At 38.0% G+C, this 26,474-nt stretch overlaps 1 protein-coding gene across 2 annotated transcripts; it reads right to left on the bottom strand.

Annotated features, from left to right (window-relative positions):
* Window positions 1–1,032: 1,032 nt before the first annotated feature.
* LOC134534712 (lysosomal acid glucosylceramidase-like) lies at window positions 1,033–25,894 on the bottom strand. 2 transcript variants are annotated; one of them, XM_063373191.1, is made up of 10 exons: window positions 25,737–25,894; window positions 19,611–19,808; window positions 16,790–16,940; window positions 15,545–15,698; window positions 14,460–14,620; window positions 11,978–12,215; window positions 11,327–11,471; window positions 6,504–6,574; window positions 5,474–5,754; window positions 1,033–1,222 (listed from the first exon to the last, which is right to left on the bottom strand). In XM_063373191.1, exons 1-10 carry the CDS (start codon window positions 25,768–25,770, stop codon window positions 1,123–1,125), a joined length of 1,533 nt encoding a protein of 510 aa, XP_063229261.1. In that variant the 5' UTR covers window positions 25,771–25,894; the 3' UTR covers window positions 1,033–1,122. The 2 variants fall into 2 exon arrangements, with proteins under 2 accessions (XP_063229261.1, XP_063229259.1); XM_063373189.1 differs by having other exon boundaries at window positions 16,790–16,943; window positions 25,737–25,843.
* Between the last annotated feature and the right edge of the window lie 580 nt (window positions 25,895–26,474).

Here is a 26,474-nt window from a genome sequence, read left to right as displayed (position 1 = left end):
TGTAGCCTGACTACAGTTGTAACCAATTCCGGTGCCTTTTCGATACCGCTGCAAGCAACGACCCGGACGGTATCCATTTTGGCTTCAGAACAAATGCCAGATGCATTATGGGAGTTTATGTTAAAATACAACCTTTCTATAGAAATTTAAATAAACCATCAGCAAGAGTTAATATTCCATTTGAAATAGTATATGGTCTAAGGAGTTCCGCCTATCTCAATAGATTTTGTCACATTTTTTTTTATTTATTAGGAGTGCGGTATTTTATCTCTTAAGTAAAACATATTAGTCAATCATAATCGAATTTTGCTTCATATGGCTACAAATTTAGCCTTGGAGGCAGGCTAAAAATGTCGTCTGGCTACACATATAGTCTTTTAGTCTGCCTGCAAATGTAACCTGACTACAAATATAGCCCATTTGGCTGCAAATGTAGCTAGTTGCTCCACCTGTCTACAAATGTGGTCTTCTAGTCTGGCTACAAATGTATCCAATTGCTACACCTGGCTACAAATGCATACCAGAAAAGTGTGGAGTTTCTTAGCCAAATACAATTTAGGTTTGCTAAAAAAACATTATCAACAAAAAAGGTTCATTTCAATGCATTCAGTAATATTTGAATTATGACAAAAAATCAGAAAACCAGACTAAAAATGACTATTTATGTAATATATAATTATTGTTAATAGCTTTTCCACATCTTTTTACCTACAAATCTCTGTAATATACAGATATTCCTCGAAATAGTTTATGAATATTAAATATGTCATCTTGTTAGGTTAATTATCTTAATTTAACCGCCGTGTTTGACTATGCGGTTTTGTATCCGGTTCGCTTTCGGGAGGTCGTGGGTTCGATCCCAGCTGCTTGTGATTTAGGTGATTTTTCTTCCGAAGTGAATTACTGTCCCCACTACACCACGGATGCTGGTGAAGTCCCGCAAACCAACATCCCCATTTCCAACTCTGTACGGCGGTAGCCAGTAATTGTAGTCAAACCGTTGACCAGTACATAAAAAAATACTGACACATGTTTTTGATGTTCACAAATTTATATATTTCCAGCAGGCTACTCTACAATATAAATCTATGTTCAACGACGTTGTAAAGGCCATCGACGTCTCTACTTGTAGAGGATGGTGTGGATGCTTCTGGCTTGAACATCGACAGCAATGTTCCCATGGCCGCTGTCGGAGATCACCACCGATGAGGCCGTGTCTTTACTGTTGGAGAAATTGGCGAAAACGTATTAGTGCCATTGTTTGCAACACATACATAGTTTTTATTTTCATTTAATTTTATCTTGGATGGTTTTGTAATCGAAACCAACCCTAAGAAGTTTATCCAAAATTGTTTGTTTTCCTGTCATGTTCGTTTGCTTGTAACTCAAGAACAAGTAAAATAATTAACTGTAAAATTTTTTTTTGTTCTTTACATCAGCCATACCTTAACCGGCTAAAGTGATATGCTGACATGTTTTTGGGAGATAAAACAAAGATTTTGGTGCACAAGTATTTTTGGAGATAAAAATAAAGTTATGATGCACATGTAATTTATGATATAAAACAAGCATTATGGCACACAAGTAATTTGGGAAATAAAACAATATTGAGTTTCCTGCACATATTCATTGAAGATTTTGTGACAATTTGTTTTGGCATTATGTCCCGTAGAATTCATATAATATTTTTCTAAAGAAATTTAATTTTATAAATAATTAAATTCAAACAATTTTTATTATTCTTTCTCTTTCCTCACTCTGAAAAGCAATAGTATACTAATAACTGGTACATCATATTGACAACTTGATTACTAGGAATTTTGTGGAATATTTTTCCAGAGAAAATCATGTGTGAAGAATAAAAACAAGTATGGTCAACACAATAAGATGAGACTGGCCTGATGCAGTCAGCTCCTTACCCATTTCGTATGTTTCGTGCCAGCCCAAAATAATGAGATGTGGTTGGAGAATTGGAGTATATTCTTAAGTGTGGAATGAGGACTACCTTTCGCTTTTCAACACCACATATTTCACGAACATCAACTACCATAGAGGTGTATAACTTTTTAAAAGTTTTTATTTAGTCTTAACATTAGGTCATTAGAGATGGACGCATGCAACTGACCACTAGAGGGAAACTGTGAAAGGAAACGGACATGCCCTACGGCGAAGGAAACCATTTCAGCATATGACAGAAGAAATTTCATGAAACCTTGGGGAATCAACATCAGGATGGCTGGACTCGAATTAAAATGCCAGTTTTATTTTTTACAATTGATAGAGAATCAGATAAGGCCATTTAAATCATTATTTTGGACATAAGAAACTGCTAGTTTGCACTCTATAGGTATCATAAAGAATACAAGAACACGTACAAAGAAAGATGAACCCACAACCACTCAGAAAACAAGTTAATATCAGACGACTAGCTGCAGTACCCAGCGTTGCCCGGGCTGAACACATGGTGAAGGGGAACTGTTTAGAGATCAGATGTAGTTAGTAATTGTCTTCTTAATTTGAATGTCAAGTGTGCAAAATAATTTATATCACTTTCAGATCCCGACAGACGTTGTTATGCCAGTTTATAGTTATTTACCTGGTCTGTATGTAATCTAGACTCTATAAAGCAATATAGAAAAAAAAACTGAAAAATAAGGGATTACTAATATTGAAAAGATTCCATTATCTAGCTAATGCTTGGCATGCATTGCAATGCCTCATTCAGTTTTGTTTTGTAATATGTTTGAAGTAGTTACACATATACAAATAATCTATCCATGTCTCTAAATATATATTTATCTCTATCTACATCTATAGTCCTATATATCTATGTATTCTATATGAGGTTACTGATTGCTTCGTTGTTAATATCACACGGATTTTTTTACTTGTATGGGAAAATTAAGAATGATAAGGCATCTAGTGCGTGGCAACAATGTTAATAGACAATAATAAACATCTAGCGCCTGCGGAATTATCAACACACACTTCGTACGTGTACTGCATGTTGTATCTAACCCCCTCCAACGCATTTGATTCTAAATTGGACTTTTAGTAAGGATCCCTAATGTTATTGATGATATAATATAGCCTATAGCCTTCCTCAATAAATGTACTATTCAACACTGAAAGAATTTTTCAAATCGGACCAGTGGTTCCTGAGATTAGCGCGTTCAAACAAACAAACAAACAAACAAACTCTTCAGCTTTATAATATTAGTATTAAATTAAAACCTTAAAAGCATACATAGCATAGATGATTCCGCGTAAGGAATTAGGCAGAAAATTATCACAGCAGAGACGAACACATTGAACGCACAACGACAATAAAGTTTCAACAAAACAGTAAATATATATCAACAACAACCTTGGACAATACAGCGACAGACAGAGAAACCAAACGATGATACTAAACAGATAATATGGACAACACACCAACAATAGAGTGCCGCACATGCGAACCCAAGGATGAAATTAAACCGATATTCTGACAACACAAAGACGACAACACAGACACACACAGTAGGCTTTCAAAAGTAAACAGCTGTGACGTTTCAGGAACTAGGATCTCTTCCTGCCATCAATAACAAGCAGACTGATCAGTAAGGTCCTTTGGTTCTTCTCAATGACCTAGTGTGCAAACTAGCAGTGCCTTCTGTCCGAAATAATGATTTAAATTAAATTAACCTATAGTAAAAATCATTTAAAGAACGTAGATTAGGGCCGCGTCAGAAAAACACATTCAGTTGTTAGCTCGGGTTATACGGAGGAGAGTTTCGACACCAGGGCAGTCTCCTGGTCCAGGGTGAGAAAGGCCGTGACCAGGACATCAGAGGACTGCTCGCAGGATTGTGTCGCGACCAGGCAGACAGGTGTTATCTCGGGGAATGGTAAGTAGAGTCCCAGTGCTGTACTGTTAATGAGCACGATGATGGTCTCCTGATTTAGGGTGAAGAAGGCCGTGTATAGGTTTTCGGAGGACTGCTCGAGGGAGTGTCTTGACTGGACAAATAGGTGTTATCTCGGGGAATGGGAAGGAGAGTCCCAGTGCTGACCTGTTAATGAGCACGATTACGGTCTCCTGGTTTGGGGTGAAGAAGGCCGTGGATAGGTTTTCAGAGGACTGCTTGAGGGAGTGTCTTGACTGGACAAATAGGTGTTATCTTGGGAATGGGAAGGAGAGTCCCAGCAATGACCTGTTAATGAGAACGATGACGGTCTCCTGGTTTCGGGTGAAGAAGGCTGTGGATAGGTTTTCAGAGGACTGCTTGAGGGAGTGTCTTGACTGGACTGATAGGTGTTATCTCGGGGAATGGGAAGAAGTGTCCCAGTGCTGACCTGTTAATGAGCACGATGACGGTCTCCTGGTTTGGGGTGAAGAAGGCCGTGGACAGGTTTTCAGAGGACTGCTCGAGGGAGTATCGCGACCAGGCAGATAGGTGTTATCTCAGGGAATGGGAAGGAGAGTCCCAGTGCTGACCTGTTAATCAGCACGATTACAGTCTCCTGGTCCGGTGTGAGGAAGGCCATGGATAGGTTTTCAGAGGACTGCTTGAGGGAGTGTCTTGACTGGACCAATAGGTGTTATCTCGGGGAATGGGAAGGAGAGTCCCAGCAATGACCTGTTAATGAGAACAATGACGGTCTCCTGGTTTCGGGTGAAGAAGGCCGTGAATAGGTTTTCAGAGGACTGCTTGAGGGAGTGTCTTGACTGGACAAATAGGTGTTATCTCGGGGAATGGGAAGGAGAGTCCCAGTGCTGACCTGTTAATGAGCACGATTACGGTCTCCTGGTTTGGGGTGAAGAAGGCCGTGGATAGGTTTTCAGAGGACTGCTTGAGGGAGTGTCTTGACTGGACAAATAGGTGTTATCTTGGGAATGGGAAGGAGAGTCCCAGCAATGACCTGTTAATGAGAACGATGATGGTCTCCTGGTTTCTGGTGAAGAAGGCTGTGGATAGGTTTTCAGAGGACTGCTTGAGGGAGTGTCTTGACTGGACTGATAGGTGTTATCTCGGGGAATGGGAAGAAGTGTCCCAGTGCTGACCTGTTAATGAGCACGATTACGGTCTCCTGGTCCGGTGTGAGGAAGGCCATGGATAGGTTTTCAGAGGACTGCTTGAGGGAGTGTCTTGACTGGACCAATAGGTGTTATCTCGGGGAATGGGAAGGAGAGTCCCAGCAATGACCTGTTAATGAGAACGATGACGGTCTCCTGGTTTCGGGTGAAGAAGGCCGTGAATAGGTTTTCAGAGGACTGCTTGAGGGAGTGTCTTGACTGGACTGATAGGTGTTATCTCGGGGAATGGGAAGGAGAGTCCCAGTGCGGAATTGTTCACGAGCACGATTACGATCTCCTGGTCCGGGGTGAGGAAGATCGTCGTCAGGACATCACAGACTTCTGCAGGATTGTGTCGCGACAAGGCGGACAGGTGTTATTTCGGCGATTGGGAAGGAGAGCATCAGTGCTCACCTGTTCATGAGCACGATGACGGTCTCCTGCTCCGGGGTGAGGAAGGCCGTGGACAGGATATTAGAGGCCTCGTTGGCCGAGAGGCCGATGCGCTTGGAGCCGGGCGGCACGAAGGACGAGAAGTGCGCCAAGAAGTAGTACATGGGCTGCTTGTAGAACTCGTCTGCCTTGGAGTTGGCGATGATCGGGGCGTTGAACGGACAGCAGGTCCACGTGGGCCCTCCGTTGAGGTTCAGCACCATGTTCCAGTCCGTCCAGCCCACAACCCAGTTGTCAATCGCCTGTTAATTACAATTTAAATTTATGTCCCGCTAGTTAGAAATATTGCTAGACATCAAAGGAAACTTCAGCTGCTCTTATTTTGTGGAATAATTCTTTAGTACATATTGCAAGTTTCAGTTCATATAGTGAGAGATTAATATATTTTTTATAATCCTTTCAATTGAATAAACTATTTTTATATTCGTGGGGTGGCATGATAGAATTGTCGGCCAATGTAATGTGGTAAGGCATCACAATAAAAATGACAGAACATTTTTTCTAAATCAACCGTGAGCAGTTAAATGCTTAGAAGTATATACTATTGTGAAAATTATTGAGCATATGTTAATATATTGGTACTTTTTATTCAAGCAGGAACTTAAAAATCTATGTGATATTATGTTGAACATTTTAAGAAAATTTTATCTGGTCTACCCAATTAATTTTCAAAATAGCACTAGCAGAATAAAAATTGCCTAACCGGATTATTTGTCCATCAAAATATAATTTAGTAACATACATAATCCAAGGAAATTACAGAAATTATGTGCGTTAATTCTTTGTTTCTCGGAGAAAATTATTTTGGTACTATACAATGTTTTGCTCCATAGCTGTTCGATAACATTTGGTTATAATTGTATTTATTCACAATTAAATCAAAATATTTAATAGTCACAAGAACTAACCATGACTTTTGGCACAACAAAAATAGAAACTTTCTGTAAGTAATTATTGATTGGTTAATTAAAATGTACTCAAACCCACTCACCTTCAGAATACTTGAGCCATATTGTTCTCCTTTTTCCCAGCTGCCCAGATCTTTGGTGGATATTCTATTAACTGCAACATTAAAAACAATTTAGATCACACCACCTTCATCACCTTAATAATTGTTTCAAGATGTAAGTGGATAAAAATTATTGTGTATTTTAATTCAAGTGTGGTTGTTAGCTATTATTACGGCTCATACGGTGTAAATTAACCTAGTTGTATGTTATATCTTTCCATTTGTAAGGATTTCACTGAAAGATGTAAATCAGCTAGAATGTTTGATGGGGGAACAAGTTTACATATTTTTCACAGGTACAGCTGTGAAAGCCATAAAGCTCCTGCTGTTTCCAAAAATTACGTAAATATTTATAGTACTTTTCAACATCCTACTGAAATTTGTAAAAATCGGATAACGTATATAAACATTTAAAAAGTCTCTCTCTGTCTCTCTCTCTCCCTCCCATATTTTTCAGAAACTTAATTTATAATATTCTACAGAACATCATCAATAATAACAAACAAATAATTTCCGCCTGTATCATTATGTATGTACTATATACATAAATATATATATTTATATGGGTTATTTAAAATTCCATTTTGTGAAATGTCTAGGAGTTGAAGGTCACATTGTAAAAGCATTTTTTCTTGTTGGGAAAAAATGGACATGGCTCGTAAAGACGATGCTTTATAAAAGTATCTATTCAACTAACATAAGTTTATTATCTGTTATTTTTATTCCTCAAGTATTCATAACTGTAGTGTACTTAATGAAGATCAATCCTCGTTTTATTCAACGTAATTTATTGTAATTTTTTTTCAAACCCAAACGATTGTTGATTACCACATCTTCCAGACCTATAAATCGCGATAAGAAAATAATAACGCCCAACGGCCTCGGCCATGAATGTCAGCTTTAAAATATTATTATAATAAGTTATTTTGTTTCTGTTGAAACTGAGAATTTGTGAATTCAATCATGATTTAACCCTTTTCCACTCTCTGCCATTGCATCATTCAAGAGTGTTTAAAAGGGTTTATAATAGCTATAATATATTGTTACGAACGTGAGCAGGGCCGCGGCGCGCGCAGGTTCGCAGTTGGCTGGCGGCCCCACACGGCCACTGACGTCACGTGGACGCCACAACGTGAGACGTGCCGCGCGCGCCTGGTGGATTACAAGGGTCGCCGCTTACCCCCTCCTGCCCTACGCTCCCTACGTGACTCTCTGTCTCGGCGCCGTTAATCTGACACCTGGCAGCTGTCACGCGAGCTCCCGACGTCTTTCTCGATAAATCTGGCGTCGGGTTGGCGCGGAATGACGCGACTGGCCCCAGCCACGCTCGCGACTTCTAGAAGTGGCGCCTAGGCCTATATAAGCCCGGGATGCCGGCCTCCGAGTGGAGTGCAGTTGGGAGTGGAGTAGATCCGGGCGATAGTGCCGCGGGTGCGGCGGAGTTTCGGGGCGATAGTGTCGCGGGTGTGTCGGAGTTCCTCGGTGAGTGCAGTTGAGTTCCGATAGTGTCGCAGGTGTGGCAAGAGTCCCGAGCGAAGTTCCGAGCGAAGCGTCGAGCGTATATTCGGCGAAGGGAAGTGCGACGGCGGCGGCGGAGTGCAGCGGCGGAGTCCCGCGGCGGAGGTCCACGAGGGGTGCTGTGGCGAGAGTTGCGCCAGAGGTGCGGCCGAGCGAGGTGTGCAGTGTGTAGAAACCGAGTGACTGGGGAATACACATTTCTAAGTGTAATTTATTATTAGGCATTTTAGAAGATTATTTGTTAGTGATGTAAATATTGGCAATTAATAAAACTGTGTAGTAAAATCTTTAAATGGGATATCCATTTATGAACCCACGACGAGTTATTATTTTTATTTTAATAAATCGTAACAATATTATACATATGCCTAGTGGATATGTCTGTACAAATTTTCACAATTTTTTTATTCAGTTTGAATCAATTTTAAACGAAAAATGGTTGTCGTTTCCAGCATAACGAAATTGTAGCACTGTAGCGTCGCTTCACCAACGCTAGCTCGAGAGTGAGGAGTGGGGCGCTCAATACTACCCCATAACCTCACTCCTATCGTGTAACCCAATATTAAGCCCCCTTCACTTCGCACACATCGAATTTCCCATTCCTGAACGTTTCACTTTTTTTTTACATTCCGGTGAGTCGTTGCCTTCACTTACTCTACCAGCTATCTCATTTCTGTTCAGCATTATATAAAAATATAACAGCGTATCGTGGCCTATCTTTTGTTGAAGACGTGGCTGGTCATTCATTGGTTGTTTATTCTTGGGTAATGATTGGCGGGGAACCACACATACCTTAGAAACACACTACTTAGAACAGTCATAACTTAGAAACCTCGAAAAAAATCCACGTAAGTTAGAACGATCCTAACTTAGAAACACTATCCACCTCACTGCTGTCCAGCTCGACTGTCTTGTTGGCTTCGGTGGCTGTATCTCGCAGTATACAGGATGGTTTAGCTTCTGGATGCTGAGGCACTGTGAGCTGAGCACCACGAGAGGGCTACTGAGAAGGGTCTGACCCAACTAGGATACTCACGGCGTGATTAAACCCATTTTTTTTTTTCGCAATCGTAAAAGGTGCCGTCGGCCGGTGGGTTTTCTTGTTATGTTTGGTATCCCTGTTTTCCGCACTAATGCATATCGTCACCGTTTCAACTCACTGTGGTACCGTTCAACCGTCTCTAAAGACTTCATGTCGGCGAGACGTTATAAATATAAATCGTATATTGTTCGTTCCATAAACCGGACCCAGCCTGTCTCGGGCCTCGGACCTCCCGTCTGAAACTGCTCGCGGCTTCACCGCCCAGGCCAACACGGAGGCTTTTAATTCGGGCGCGCACGGCCATGCAGAACTGAATGTCTAAAGCACGTGCAAAAACACAAGTGCACGCCGTTTTACGCACATGTCCGTTTATGGCGTCTGTACCGACAACTTCCACTTTATCATAGCCTCCTGTCGACCAGCTATAATGGGCTCATTCAATTTTTACCATTTAAAAACACAATCTAGTCCTGCTGTCAAATATCACTTACTATCCTTTCAGCTAACCACAATGTAAGTATGCTGAAAATAGCAATTATAATTCTCCTTGGCATAAAAAGGCACTTTTATTGTATTTTATTTTTCTACTTGAGTGTTATTCAGACAGAGAAAGAACGATATTTTAAGATACATAATTCCCCTGCTAACCGCACAACAGCGCCACCATCTTGAAGAGGCGATCACAATGCCATCTCGTGTAGAGCAGTCCTACTAACTTAAAAAAAAGAGAAAACTATTTTTCTTATGGCTTGGTGACTTCTGTATTATTTATATTCAATGTTATTACTTAGGTTCAGATGCTTATTGAAACTTTGCTTTTGATATTTTATTTCAACTGCATAGAGAAAAGGAACATGTTTCCAGACTACAGACTTGGAATACCTACATCTGTGGAACTGTATGTTTATGCATTTGCTTTCAGTGTCATGTTTTGCAATCTATTATCTGTGTGTTTTTAGCAGCTATGTGTTCATTGTTATAATCAAAATTGCAGTAATTTGAATGTTAGAAATGAAAATGAGATATTGTGCTAACTGTGAAATGAAAAACCTTCCAGTTAAGTTAAGCAACCGGGTTGGTTGGCAGCTTGTTTGGCTGTTAATCACCATATTCTTGACTTTATTAAGGCGGGAAGTATTGTTTTCAAACTATCAAAAACATATCTTGTTATTTTTAATTCTTATAAGTATATTGAAGATAACAGTACCTATAAGTGTTTCGTGTCATAAAAAAAATATAATCTGGTAAAAGCCATAGAGTTGTATCTCATCCTTGGATGTTTATACAGAGTTATCTAAAGATAGTAAGACAAAATACTACCAAAGGTAAGGAAGCGGACATGACACCACACTATATATGTACTATATTTCACATAACACAGAGAGATACACTGATAATATTCCAGAGTACATAACCAACCTACTTCACTATCATGAAGAAACTTTCACCGAAAACATCAATACACGTTAAAATTGTATCTTGTAATTTTATGTTGTCTATACAAACACCACAATAATTATTAAAACAAATAATATAAATTCACTCTAAAAACTTAGAATATCACAGAAATGACCCATTCGACATAAATTTTGCATTTGATCATGAATAACGTTTAATGTTTAGGACTGTGCTAATGATTCAAAGAAGTTTTATGTAATTTTAAGTGTAATTAATACCTCTGTTAGCATTAATAAAATTGAGTGAATTAATTTATAAAAATAAAATAAATTTTTTCCAGCTATGATTGGTTTAAAGCATACTTAAAAAACTTTCAAGGCGTGCATTTTTTTATTTGATTAAATATTTTTAATGGATTTTAAAATTGAACTGTCTTTTGTGATGTTTAATTTAGGTGTAATGTTGGAAATGTTATTGAATTGTGCTGTACTTCAGAAATGAATAATTGAATGTTTTTTCTGATTTTGTATTGTGTTTGTTAAATATGTAGTTTGCATCTTTCTACATATGGAAGTTTTGTGTAGGCCTTACTGGCTGGATTGGACAAAATCTAACCAATAGCCCTTTTTCATGCAAGTAAATGAAATTATGCGTTGTATTTGCTGATTGTATTGCAATGTATTAATCAGTATTTTACAGTGTTAACTTATACAGTAGAAAAATAATTTTAAATTCGAAGTAACCCACTTTATTTAAAAAAAAAGTTGCTATCTCGTATTGCACACCATATTTGTGTTGTAAGTAAAGAATAATATGATCATGTATATATCTATAAATTCCTACTTACGATCACATGCTTCAGTGTAGAGGATGAATTTGTCTGGGTAGGTTTTGTGGGCGTTGGTGAGGATTGCTGGGTCGCTGCTAGTGTCCGAGTAGAAGTGCACAGCGATCCCAGACACATAGTTGCTAGTTGTCTTGTTGCCAAGCACCTGTTAAAAACACATAGCATGCAGCATGAAAAGGTATGAGAAATTCAATATGAAACTCGAGAAATATATTAGAATTTCACGTCATTTCATCAATTGATCACGCAGAAGCATTTCTTTCTCCTAATAGAATGCATCGACTCATACATAATTATATTAATTTTAAGTAAATACAATACTTATATCATGTTAATAAAATTAGAAGAACTGTTGTTAGTTTAATCATGGACTGGTGAAAATCAGTCAATAGGAATTTTGTTTTGTTGTGTTGATGAGTATCACTGAAATATATTTTGTTTGTATAAAAAATTAAGCCTGTTTGTTTATCTCTGCCTAAAAAAAATGTAGGTTCAAACGTGGCTAGATATCGGAAACCCAAAAAGTGTGTTTGAGTTGGTTACCAGTGACAGGTGATAGAGAATGTCCGAGACAAAATTTCCGCGGGAAATACTATCCTAACTGGCGCGCAGTCGGACGAGGGAAGGGCAGCTTTCAACCAGTGTCCTCACCGTCTTGACCCAGTTGGCGAGGATTGCCCGGTTGTCGTCCATGATCATCAGCTTGAGGTAGTCGTAGCCTCCCTTGTGCAGGGTTGGACCCAGATGCTGCGCTATCCAGTCCCTCTGCTGCTCCGCGGTCCAGCCCATGGAGATGATCCGAGAGGGAAGCCAGCCACCCTGGGTCGGTTCGTTCTGAGCTGTTAGTCCCCAGAACTTCACGTTCTCTTTGGCGTATGCATCGAAGTACCTGGTATGCCAAGAAAGTGTTAAAGTAAGAAACTGGTTTAACCGCTTTATTTTAAATTTTGGTACAAAAGATAAATATTTATTTGCTGGTTTACTCCAATTATACTGTGAGTTAACTCACACACACACACACACACCTACACACACATACATGTATATATATATACCAGGCTAAAAAGAGTTTTTTTGGTGCCTAGGATTTTGGAACTGATTTTTGATATATTTGGGGCGCCGAATCTAAATATGAAATTAGTTTTTTTTTCTATCAGCTCTACTTTTTGAGTTAAGCAAAGATTAAAATTTGTTCAATGGGAACAAATAAGGTTCAATACCACTCGCTCACTCAACGACAATGAAAGAAACATATAGCACCATTGCTTTGGTCTTGGAGAAGAGAAGGTATCGTGAACATCAATGGGTGATTTGTGTGGACTTAAAAAAGGTAAACTTCCTCCTCGGACAGCAAAGTGGTTACACCAAATATACTTGTTTCTTGTGCCTCTTGGATAGTAGAGACAAAAAACAGCACTGGGTTAGACAAGAGTGGCTTAAGAGAGAAGACATGGTCGTTGGAGAAAAAAAGTTATTAACGTACCTTTAGTTCAACAAAAGAATTCATCTTTCCTCCACTGCATATCAAGCTGAGCCTTATGAAGCATTTTGTAAAGGCACTTGAAAAGGACGGATAATGCTTTGTATTATTTGAAGTGGAATAAATACCTCACTTGTGTAAGGAAAAAAATTAAAGCAGGAATATTTAAATGGCCCAAAACTAAGAAAATTCATTAAGAACCAAGCCTTCATAAATTCCATTTTTGAGACTGAGCGAAAATCCTGGACTTCATTTGTTGTGTCGGAAATCTTCTGGGCCAACGAAAAGCAGAAAACAATGTTGAACTGGTAAACGATATACTTAAAAATGTCAAATCCCTTGGGTGCAACATGCGTATTAAGGTGCACTATTTACACAGCCACCTGAACTATTTCCTGAAAATTTAGGAAACAGCAGTGAGGAGCAAGGTGAAAGATTTCATCAAGATATTAAAATTATGGAGGACTGCTATCAAGGAAGATGGGATACGCACATGATGGCAGATTATTGCTGGAGTTTAAAAAGGGACTGTCCCAAGATATATTCAAGATGTTCACGAAAAAGAAGCTTCCGAAGTGTTGAGTGACTAATTGGTTCCATCGATGATTTGGTACTATCCTTGTATGTATATATAATATTATTATATACTAATAACATTTGTATAATATAATGATATTTGTATAATATAGTAATATTTGTGTAATTTAATAATAAGTATTTCAGGTTTAATTTTTAGATCAGATTAATGGATTTAACCTAAAATAAAGTAAATCGTACATTTCACTAAAATGTTATATCTTAGAAATTTGACCTCCTAGGCAAAAACCAATAAATACCATGTTGGATTCAGGGCATCAAATCCATATGAAATCAGCGCCAAATACCCCGGCACCAAAACTATTGTTGACCTGTGTTCGTGTTACCTATAGAATCAAGGTGTGGCCACGTCTTCATAATTACATGGTAATCAGGTGAAGTCTTTTTCTCTACTCATGGTCTGCGTCATGTTATTTAGACGCCGAAAACCCTGGCTAAAGTGTAGTGTTTGTATTGTGAAAAATGTTTTAAATGGCTGTATTTTATGGAAATGAATGTTTTTAACGACGAAGATTTTTATTAATATTTTTTAACCATGATCAGACGTGGTAAAGCACTATCAAACAATGTCTTGGGCGATGGTGAGATATAAAGTGATTTCAACTACGTCAAAGGATGCCATCTCCTGACAGTTCCTAGCTCAATGTAATGAAAGCTTGAAATATTTTTGGCATAATCCACAATTGTTTACCATATTCTTTAACTTAACTTCATTTGGATGGTTGTAGCAGGCATCGTGGTATAGCCATGTTCAAATCATTGTTCACAAGACCTATTTTATCTGTGGGTTTTAACAGCAGGGTATGTTCATCTTTGATATGGTGCGATAGTATTTTAGTAAGCGTGTGGTTTTAAAATTTAGTCACACTTGGAATACATCTGAAAAAATTAACATGTATGTAATGATAATCATTCGAATTTTTCTGGGATAAAAAACTTTTTTATGGTAGTTACAATGCATTTAAAAGCTTTTCTTTTAAACACGTGGTCAAAATTACTCATTTACGTACAAAACGTATTGTATTGTAGGTACATGTTTAGTACTAAAGAACTTACTTGACGTAGTAATTGGCCCATGGCTGGTAGTTTTCTGGCAACAGATGACTTGTGCCAGCGACTGTGCCATTTTTCTTCATCCAGTACGGGGCGGACCAGGCAGACGCGAAGAGTTTTACCCCTCGCTTGTTCAGCTGACGTGCCTTTTTGATGATTGGGATCTGCAAACATTGTTCCACCTCACTAATGGCCTCAGCGCACTATGGTCACTAAAAACATGATGTACAACTTTATGTTATGATGTGACATTTTAAATATTTTTGTAATGGGGTAAGTGATCAGGTAAAAAATCATAATCATATGCCTCTGTAATAGCGTATGTCCTTAATTCTTCCCTTGTGAAATGTGCTATATGATCTATGGAATCATACATCAACGATTTTATTCTGATTAAACATTTCACCATTTTAAGATATCGTACACTGGTTGGTGTACGGTAATAAGCTGAAATTACTACTTTTATGTTAAAAGTGTAACTTCAAGAAGGTACTGCTGTAAATTTTTTATGTGTGGTTTTTCTTCAGGTATAACATTTTTTTGGACATACTTTTGTTTTACCGATCAATACTTGGTTTATCAAACTGTTTGACTTTTTTAAATAAGTTATATTTTAATATAAATATTTGCTCCAAGAACCGGAACAAGATCAATTCGTTAGGTTTGAAAACAGTAGTGTTTAATATATTGGAATATTGAATATTTGGAAGGGCCAAATGAGCTTTTGAAGTGTACTCTCCTTGATTGCATTTTGATATCTAATCCCATATTTGCTGGTAGGCTATTCAGGGAAAGAGTTGTATTTTGGAGCAGAATAATTATAAATTCATTACGGAGAATATAAACCTTGCAATGTTTGGTAGTGTCCTATAAATATTTTCTTTGGAGGTAAACGAGCGTATATTATATCGGTCTAATAATTTCTGTTTGAATAATGTGTGTGTTCAGAATGGTAATTATTATTTAAGAAACGGATACACATATATCTAAATAAAACAGTAATACATGTCTCCTAACACTAGTTATTTTTAATAATGTTGGTTTCTATAACTAACTGTGCATACATATATTTGCAATTATATGCCTACCTTGTATTTGATATCCTCGTTACGCAAAGCAAAATGATTTAGTGTGGTGTCACCTTTCACATCATCAAAACTGTAGTATTCTAATGAGAAATCGGATGCTCCAATAGGATTTCTCAAAATCGTGTACTGCGACCCACCTTCACCGAAATAACTCCTGAAATGCACAAATCAGACACACGCTTCGTTGAAAGTAAACAGTAGCTATCGAATGAAACCAGGTCCAGACTCTAGTTAAAAGTTATGGATTTTATATTGTATAAAATAAACAGTAGAAAAGATATACATACGTCAGCTTTATTACTAATGTGTAGTAAAAATTGTCGCTTATAAATACTAATACTCATACTAATACTACGTAGTGTTAATGCTCATGTGTTGCGTGTGTTGCAAAGTTTGTGGTAAACTACCTTAAACAAACTTGTTTGTGATCCTAAAATATTTCAAATGAGTCTAAATGTTACATTAAACGTATTGGCTAGTTGAAAGATTGCCGTAGTTACCATACAAACCAATGGATATTTTTGACTAGGAAAACATTTCGTATTTTTGCCCATAATTAGTATATAGGCGATTTAAGAGTAAAATAAGTTATGACAATCCTACATACCATCAAATTTGGCACTTTTGTAATTTGAATTAATAGAAATCACATAGTTCAATAGTTAAATTGCGATACAGTATACTAATGTTAAATAAAATGTGTTTCATTTAGCAAAGAAATATTTTATATGATGTGCCTGGAAGCGTTAATAGTGATTAAACATTAAACAAATCTTAAATTTAAGTTTGCCAGGACACCTCTAACTTACAAAACTTTAAAATACATGTGATGAATATATTTTTAGTTATATATAAAAGGTTTATGTAATTTTCATTTTCCGTTACCGTAATGGGACTTGCTTGTTTGTAGGCTGACGGAACTGTTTAACTTTTTTTTTTCTTCACAGAGAGACACATTGATAGGTTTTGTGTTTCATGTCCCTGTTGGCATTCGGGACGGTTAGTGGAAAAGAGTGGGGGGGGGGGGGGAGAACATATAATTAAATTACTCAACACTATTTGTTTAAAAAATTTAATAAAAAAATCTAATGAATTTTCCATCAGTTCAGAGATAGTGATGTTACTCAATATAAAATATTTTTTTATGAGTTGCCTATCAAAAATAATACAATCATCAAAACTAAAGCGGCTTCTGTAAGCATGATCTTGAAGAATACTTTTCTGAATGAAAAAAAAAAAACTTACTCCATCAGATTCTCCTCGGCCTTAGCGCTCAAGCTCTTGATGTTGATGGCCGTGGCATCGGTGATGGCTCCGCCGAAGCCCAGCATCTCCTGGTACTTGACGTTCCGTTGCACAGTGAGCTTCAGCGCGCTCTTGGGAGACAGCGCAGACTCTGCTGGCAGAAGTGTGGTCGTCAGCCCTAGGCACTGTCTGCAGCAGATATCCGGCGCACACGCCACCAGGCTGAGGCATGAGTCAGCCGCTTTCAAACTTTCTACAGACTTCTTGCCTTTAAGTTACGTAGTGGCATATCATATGTGTCGCCCAGGGACGATGATGACTTTGTGGAGAGTGGGGAGGGGAGGTGGGCCGTTGTCTCGGAAGGTTCGCTACCCGGAGAGACAAGAAAAAAAAGAAAAAAAAAGGAATGGTAAGGTAAGTAAAAAAAACTACATAATATCTAGGGTTTATTCCCTTTGATTGGTCTGGGGCATGGATCCCTGAAGCTGCTAGCTCCCCCGAGTCACACACGTGATCAGGCCGTATTCCGATCCCTAGACCTGCTTTTACATTAAATATCTCTATACAGGATCCGGGTGTAATATCCTGTAGCACTTAATATACAATAAATAAATATAACACTTTATAATTACAGTCAATATCCTATTTAACAATAGATGATGCCACAGAACAATTCACTATGCTGTTCGTGAATATCTCTAACCTCCATCTATGGGTAGTATAGTTGTAGAGATGCTGTAGCTGGTCTGCGAGCCACACTAGGAAATGTTTGTTCCTGATTTGTTGAAGCGCTGGCCTAGGCCAAAATGGTGGACATGCAGATTCGCCCCCTCCACTTATGATCTCGATCAGCTTCGAAGGAATCGTCGCACTCTCCTGAGGCCAGCTCTCAGGGCTTCAGTCAACTCCACACTGGCCACTGCACTGCACTTAGGTTTGACGATACCGTGCCGGCTTTGTGAGGTCAACGGTTATGAGATTACTGCATCAGCGAGTTTCATGAGCTCTCCATCCAAATACTCTTTTTTGTAGGCATTTATTTTTGTTTAAATTTACAACAAAAATGGCTGGCGACCACATCAACAAGGGGAACACGCGTAGAAAAAATAAATCGGACATTTGTATGCCGATTGTATTAAACGCATTATATGTACAAAAGAAACGAAGTGTAATAAATCACACTGCACCATAAACCAAACGATTTAATAGGATGTAACATCAATCATATTCTTAGATGCAGCGTGTATTAATTAGATTACAATCAAATAATGTGATTTAGATTCATCGCTGACGTTTCTTATTAATTAATCTTTTGCAGCATTGGTATAATGAACATCATCACAATGGTTTAGCATTTTAAAGTTACGTCTGTTGAATGAGTAAAAATATATTTAGCCTTTTTCTCTGTATACCTACCCGCTATCACTCTAATGACTAAAAATGTTTTGTAAGCTGCTCTCATAAATAATCTCACAGTCCTATTCATTGATTTGTAATTGCACTTAGGTTTTCAAAAATTTTTCTAACATTTTTTGGTATTTCTTAAGTTTCTAAGTCTTACAGCCGTGTAGATAGGTAAGCAAACGAAAAATGTATACTAAAATGTGTTGACAAGTACAGACGTTTGTGGCGATGTTTAGCGATATGACGAAATATATTTTTTGATAATATTTAAGAGTTAAAATCCTAGTAATTCAGTTAAAAATTTAAGGCAGAATTTGTAGGCGACATACAAGTTATAAACAGTTGAAACGATTAGCGCATGATAAGGCGATTTAAGAGTTGCAAAAGCCGAGAAAGTACAATAAAAATTAACCGAAAATCGAAAAGTTCTCATATTTATTAGTTTTGTTGTAAAATAATTTTATTCAAAGCTACCTCTACATTGATAGTTAGCAACTAACATTGTAATGGCACAGTTAATGACATTCTCAAAGCGTGAACAGTCAACCATTCCCACAATAATTAAAGCTAAGTAGCTGTTGGGGGATATCCTTATTTGAACTACAGATGTTATACAGGTGCATCTTAAAAAAACCATCGCACCAAAAACACAAGAGACATTACCTAGGGACAGATGAAGAGAATTGTTTACTAATTATTAACATCTGATACGTTATCGTAAAGCAAGAGTGGGTATTGTGGAGTAAACAGTTCGGAGGCTATTGTGTTGTAACTGTTTCGTGATATGCATAATACTCACAATTCTGATACTTTATATGATGTGGATTTAAAAACTTTGGGACTGACACAATAGGTTTTTTTTCGCTGACTTATCGTAAAATGTAGTACCTAATCTACATTATTTACAGTTCATCGATAAAATCAACGAGCTGCTCTTGTTGCGTACTGCTGATAAGACCATTGTTTAACCAATTAAAAATACTATTGTAGCTGTAAGAATAAGATATTATCAGAGTTCATGTATGAGGCTGTTGGTAACGAATGCTAGTTTTTATGTTTGTGTTAAAGAGAATTAGGAAATTCAACGTTAAAAAAATGACACTATATATAAAGAAACGCAGACTTTGTACGGACCTAAAATATTAGTTATTTTGTTTGGCATTATGTTAAATATTTAGTAGGGAAACTACCTAGAAATAATAGTGAAAATGCCTATTTTAGTCAGACGAAACGAAAAAACTATCAACTTATGCTAAATAAACATTGTCGACATGGTTTCCTCATCAAGATTAAACCAGGAAATCTTGATCAGTTTTCATACAAAATTATGTCACCTGGAAACTTGCTTTAACTTGTGACAGTAAGGTACCTACTCGCAGGTCCCATATTTTCCTGAAATTTCATTATAAGCACTTACCTGTCTTGGTGAACTTGCTCGTAGTCTTTTTGAGCCTGAGGCCAGCCTTGCTGGAGACGAAGTGTGTGTAGTGTCCTCCAGAGATGGAGTCCGTACTTATGGGCTCTATCTTGTCGCAGTACGTGGCATTGCAGACACACACTATGCTGCTAGCGCCGTAGTTCCTCACGTGACAATCCTTGGCCAACACCGACAATCCTATAACAGAACACGGGTATCCCACACGCGGGACTATTACTAAATCAACGAGTCTGTAGGATTTTGTGTGTATACAGGTTGCTCGCAGGATGGCAGGATGGCAGGGAATGCCCGAACAAGCAATTTTTACCGAAGAACATACGTCCGGAAACGAAACCCTGTTCAGTTTCAGGCGCGAACAACAGTAGCGCGCAGATTTGAATTGGGCGGGCTTCAGGGGGACTGTCTCATTGGCCGAGAGGACGCGCGCTCGCAGCGCAGTGACGATCAAACGCTCCGTGGGAAGCAGTCGACGAGCCGGGCGACGAGGTGACGAGCCTTAAGCAGTTTGGCATACATCGCCCTCCGTCGTATGAAACACTCAGTTCCAGGCAGTCGCTGGTCAAACCGTGCGAAAAACTTCATATTCGGTACAAGTCACTACTCCTGCTGCAATTTTTTTTTGTTCCGCCTTCCCATGCACATCAGTAGGGGCAGGCATTTTTCGCTAAATGATCTGATCGTACATTAAATTGCAATAAGGTATGACTAGAGACCCGGAAAATTCGCGGGTTCATTTCGTGTTATGCTAAAATTCAGGCAGGCATTTTTCGCTAAATGATCTGATCGTACATTAAACTGCAATAAGGTATGACTAGAGACCCGGAAAATTCGCGGGTTCATTTCGTGTTATGCTAAAATTCAAATAATTATACCTTAGTGCTGCTTCTGTCATTGGTTCACTGTTAATCTGGAGGACTGAGGGCCAATTAGAGACCCTCACTCATAGAAGTGTCGAATCACAGGCCACCCAGTCGAGATGACTCACAAGTCAGCAGCCAATGAACAGTTGGCATTTGCCCGAGTGTGTAGAGGATATTGGAGTCTATCCTGAAGGTCATTGAAGCTGCGAATTTTCCGGGTCTCTAGGTATGACTGCAATTGGCGGCCGTCTGCAAGAGAAGCCACTGCCCTATTTGGTCGGGCCACATTCAGGACGCGTTTGCTTCCACATTGGATGGCAGTGATTGGCGTGCTGACAATGGACATGCGCTTGAATTAAACCCAGCTAACCACGAAACACAGACAATGCCACAAAGTTTTAACACACAGCTGTTATGGAAATATTTTCGCTAAAAGTACACGGCCCTACGACATGAACCATTTCTGCAGATGTAAAGTTTCCCGTGCTAGATGTCGTTTGTCATATCTGTAAACGCAGAACCGTAATGACTAAAAGTCAACACTGTGCTGATGGCCCAACATCAAACTTGTAAACGTACCACAAACAACAGTTCACCGTGCTGAAACACCAGACTGCTGGTCACTAGTGCATTTGACCAACTCTAAAGGCTTATTGACACACGTCAGTGACGTGATGCGCCGTGGCCAGCCCGTGATGTCACAGGCGGGGTTAAACTATTCTGGTGAAAATGTGAAGGGTTCTGTTCCCTGTCGCCCGGCGCGTGTCCATGTCCGTGTCCGTGTCCGTGCCGTGTCCGTGCCGTGTCCGTGCCGGTGCCGGCAGTGCTATCGCCGTGACCGTGTCTGTCCAAGTCAAAATACAGGAACACGGATAATAAGAATACAATCTGTGGAAATGGAAACAACTAATACATTATTCATTATCACATTGTTACTAAAGAATGTATAGCAACTTCATATGAACTAATACTAGGTATGAAATTTTTTTAAAAGGTTGTTCACATTTCATACAGTTTATTTCAAACTATAAAAAGTCTTTTATATCTAGACTTTTGCTAATAAAGGGAGGGACCCAGCATCTGAACTTAAGTATTTCCCGAACACGAAATGCATCTGTCGTTGCGTTCCCTCCTTGCAAGTTTGTGACCACAACTCCTGAAGTTCACTCACTGAGTAACATAATTGTACGTATTGCTATCGAAATTTTAATGAAATTATGCAGTAAGCAAGTTTCGTGTTTGGGAAAGGCCCGAATCCGCCTGTTGTAAAATCTAAATTTTTGAGTCACAATACCAAAAGGTTTTTTTTTTCTGCTGTTCTCCTGGCACTACTCAAACGATTGATAAAGGTACGTTTGCGATCGTCCAAATAATCCCCTGGACGAGACATTCTGAAGTATTAAAAAAACTTCGCTCCATCGCATCGTCCATCAATTTTTTGTAGAGAGTGGCAAACTTCCCTTCAACTGCTCTGGTTTCCCATGTATGATGTACCATCGACCAAAAATTAGAGCAACCTCGAATAGTTATTCCTCCGAAAAAAAAAATCGCCATCTGCCACCAAAACGCAATGCTAGACGACGGATGAGTCACTGTCCGGTGTGAGTGGAGAGCAGTATCCGGATCACTGCCCGTGGCGTCGCGGGCCGGCCACGTCACTGTCACGTCACTGGTGTGTGCACATCGACCTTGAGTGACCCCCGACCTGTCGCCTGCTTCCCGCGGAGTGCGCAGGGGGTGGCCATGACTGCACGATTACATGCTCAGTGTGTGAAGCCATTCCCCCCCGCCCTCCAGTTCCTTGTTTCACCACATAGGTTATACGCCCAAAACATAGACTGAAGTGAAATGAAGATTGCATGTGGAACCAGATTTAAATGACTTTTTTCTTATTCATGAAAGTGACTCTTTTTAACGAAGGAGTATCTAATTCATGCCTACCAACAATCATCAGATGTGGTCAAGCACCATTTCCGCAAAGTTCTGGGCGTATGCAATATGGCGATGACGAGGTTAAAAAGTGACTTTATCTACGTGACAGCATGCCTTCTCCTGACAGTTCCCAACTCCATGGGAGCACGTGACCGCCACTGCGCTGCTCCCGGCCGGTGGAGTAGTCCAGTAGCCTCTGGAGCGCTGCTGACCGCGCATGTAGTTCTGAGGAGTTTCCTTCCCGGACACACGTTTCTTTTTTAAAAAATATCCTGTTTAGGCATTCCTTGTCACCCTTTAAATTTATGTGCCGCAAAATGTAAACGTCCTGTATATATATATATAATTTGTAATAATAAATCCGCTATTTAGTTGTGTATATACATGTAATATATTTCTAAAAAAGAATATTTGGTGATAGGAGTTTATACAGAGGCTAAAACAACAAATTTTAAACATTTTTGTCTGTGTTTTTGTTAAATCATAATGCAAACAGTATTTGATAGATTTAAATGAAATGGAGAACAAGGGTGCTTAATATGCTGAAGTTACTTTTGTTAAATTTGTTATATTTTTGTAGTATTCCACTCTTAAAGGGTGAAAAAGGGGTCATTTTTGTTTCAAAAACGAAATCATATCTCTAAGGGTAACACAGTAGAGAAATGATAATGGGTAGTAATATTTATAATACAATGTATTCTTCTATAGAGTTTACCGTAATTATACACATAAAAGAATAAAAAGAAGGTAAATGTGGTTTTTGTTGTTCCTTATAATGGAATAATATCTACTTACCTTTTCAAACGGGAAGTAAGGTATTTAGTTTGAACATAACATACAAAAACGACCAAATGGTGTTTACCATTTCCCTAAATTTCACCCCTAACAGGTGAAAATAGGTTTGATATTTATTAAAAAAAAATAACATCTCCGAATCTAATCAGGCTAAAGTTAATATATTTCGTAAGTTATATACACACTAATACTAAATAATTTTAATTAAAAAAATTTCGAAATAACACACCAAAGTGGTCGAAATGGGTATGTGTTTGTTAATAAAGGAAATTCATATAAATACTTATATTAAAATAGAAGGTTAGAAAATGAGACGAATTACATTAGAAATAATTACATGCTGTCATTCTTTTTTTCCCTTCAAAAATTGACCATCGAGAGTGTGAAAAAGAATAGGTTTGCTTTTATAATGATAAATAACATCTTTTAAGGCAATCAAGTGGAAGTTAAGATATTATATATGAACAATAAACTTACAAAAACGACCAACTATTTTTTTACCATTTTCCGAAAAACCACCCTTCAACCAAGTGCAGTAGGGTCTAGAATAACTGAGCTTCTATTAACCGAGGTTCAGTGTTATCCAAGCCAACCTACGTGTTTTAATTGGCACCTGACTGTATGAGTTCTTAGAACCAAGCGAGTCACTGACTCTCCTTTCAGAAGCACAATTTTTTATCACTTCCCTTACATTGTCAAGTTTCAAGCAGATCTGTCTAGTTGTTAATGCGTAGTGAAGTAATGAGTGCGAAAATGACACGCGTCGTTCTTTATCTGCTTTCAAACATTTGGATCGGGGTGGAATCTTAGAAATAAAAAATAGCGGGAAGTGCTTGGGTTGTTAGTGAAGTGACTTTAAGTGACTGAAGGAAAAAAAGGGAAGATATAGAAGAGTAGGTGACTCAGCGCGCTTAATGAAAGGGAGATAAAAATATAAAAATCATAAAAAAAAAATTAGTGATTATGAACGAACATTGTGGAGTCCAAGAAATGAGGCAATGCAATAAATCACAATTCTCTTAACCCTTTCAATATAGTCATACACTGAAATGGACAATTTATATTTCAATGATACATGGAGTTTATGAAACCTTTAATGTGTGGGTAAAGGTGTACCATCATTCTAGTAGACAAAATGCTTTATGGCTATGGCATATAAATTTTTATTTTTTTAAATATTATTATATTTTAAATATTAAATTTTTGTTATAAAATAATTAAGACTTAATATTTTAATCATAGCATATGATTATTACCTCACAAAAGAATACAAAGAATAGTTGAGTTAAAATAAAAAAAATAAAAAAAATAAGGTATATCTCAGGAATCGACAAAGTGAAAGGGTTAATTTTTTTTCCAAAATGTTTGATTTAGGGATTCTAACGTGTCATTAAGGTAGATATATACTATCAAGTGGTCTACTTATTGCTAGTAAAGTATTTATTTTGAGCATCGCCAAGTATGCAACATGTTTTCTTATTCCATCCGTGTTATTCTAAATTTGCTTATCCGAGGATCTCTAGTCCGTATGAGTTCAGTTAATATAGACAATACTTACTGTAACTGAGAAAATGTATTTTGTCCCTTTGAAATATTAATGGGTTGCCAGGAAGATAGATGAATGATGGGACAACTCAGTTACGGAACGACAACGGGAGACAGGACTGACTCTGGCAGTCTATCAAAATGCTTAATTGACGTCCTTAATTTCAAATTGCTTCCGACAAGAAGCATGGAAGAGGAGCAATGCTTAGTGGCGTATATCGATTTGCAGTTATCTTCAAATATTCACGCAGACAAACTAAACATGAAACTGTAAGACATTTTGCAAATTAATTACATTTGATGGTAAAACTGTTAAAATTGATTTAAATTGTGTTTTGGATGGATGATGTTTAATGATAAAATCAAAATAGCTTGACTGATACGACACAAAGAACCTGATATGACAGAAAAATGCCGCTTTTTAACATGCGCCATTTACCCGCACGATCAACCTTAATTAACAGTTATAAATTGAATGATTTTTGCAATTAAATATGAACATATAATCCGTTAAGGTTCACAAGTTTTCAATTTACGAGTTTCAAAGAAATGTGTTCAATCCAAATTAAATGTTCAATCGAGAAAAAAAAAAACTGTGCGTGGCCACATTTCAAAGACGCAGTGACGCTGTATATGTGTCTAACGTGATTGGCAAATAAAATATTATATTCGCATCGATTCTATTGTGATTCCTCTATAACAGTTTATAAATGAAATGTCCCTGACTCAGCTGATTTTACAGATTTCTTTTTAAATTTTTGCTTGATCAATCACCCCTTCCTCAGCCCCCCAAACCCCCAAAAAAAAAAAAACCCCATCGTTGGTATTTGGTTGGAGAAAGCGGAAAACTTCAATTTAAGTGTAAATTAAAAGTGGGCAGCTTTTATTTGTCCTCAAAGTATTATCGCCAACAGCGTAGATATAGTATTTAGAATATTCATATTTTTTTTTTATCCAGAGACTGTATACTCACCTAACAGCAGAACGCTTAAGATGAAGGTTTTCATCTTGTGCTGTAGTAATGGTCACACGAGGTCACCACTCTGCGCACTGTGTTATCACCGCCAGCGATGGACTCTTTATTGTTTACTCTTATCCATAAGTCGTGCTGTGTATCAGGGTTTTTCTTCAGTCAAGTGGTCGTGATCACACAGGTCTGTTGAAATACTCGATTGTCATCAACAAAAGAAAACAGTTTTTTTTTCTCTCGAAATAAAGTGGAATTTCGCAAACTACAGTATTATCGACGAGCACAATAGTTATTATTTTAAGACAAAGGCGGGCCTCAGGTGAGTTTCCAGAATTATCTCTTAACTCTGAACTTTGATTGTTTTCAATACTCGCTGATGGAAGGGATGTACTAGAATACAGTTACATATGCTATTACTCTCCTGATTCCACCGTTATCATTAATCTCTTTCGCCCTCTTAGTTCCAGTACGGTAGACATTTTTTCCCACTGTAGTTACTTGCATTGACAACCACGCAAACCATTTCAAAAGGAATTCGAGCCCAAATTTCACCCGAACCCTCACTTATCTTAATCTTCCACACCGCTAATAAATTTTCGTCTCAAATGTACGAAGAAAACTGGTTACAAAGTATCAAGGTATATTCGTGAATTTGCGGACTCATTCGAAAATTTGTAGATGGATCAGTTTACTAAATATGATCGCGAAAACACAAGATTTATCTCGGAGAGCAAACAAAAT

Source organism: Bacillus rossius, chromosome 8 (genome assembly GCF_032445375.1).
Source record: "Bacillus rossius redtenbacheri isolate Brsri chromosome 8, Brsri_v3, whole genome shotgun sequence".
Taxonomy (NCBI): Eukaryota; Metazoa; Arthropoda; class Insecta; order Phasmatodea; family Bacillidae; genus Bacillus; species Bacillus rossius.
The sequence above is the reverse complement of the archived record's forward strand: the minus strand, read 5'-3'. Positions and strand labels throughout refer to the sequence as shown.

Coding starts and splice junctions, on each gene's coding strand:
- LOC134534712 (XM_063373189.1), bottom strand. CDS start 25,770: ATGAAAACCTTCATCTTAAGCGTTCTGCTGTTAG. Junction 16,944..19,610: donor GAGCAAGTTCACCAAGACAG/GTAAGTGCTTAT, acceptor CACTTCTGCCAG/CAGAGTCTGCGCTGTCTCCC. Junction 11,472..11,977: donor TCGCCAACTGGGTCAAGACG/GTGAGGACACTG, acceptor TGTTTTTAACAG/GTGCTTGGCAACAAGACAAC.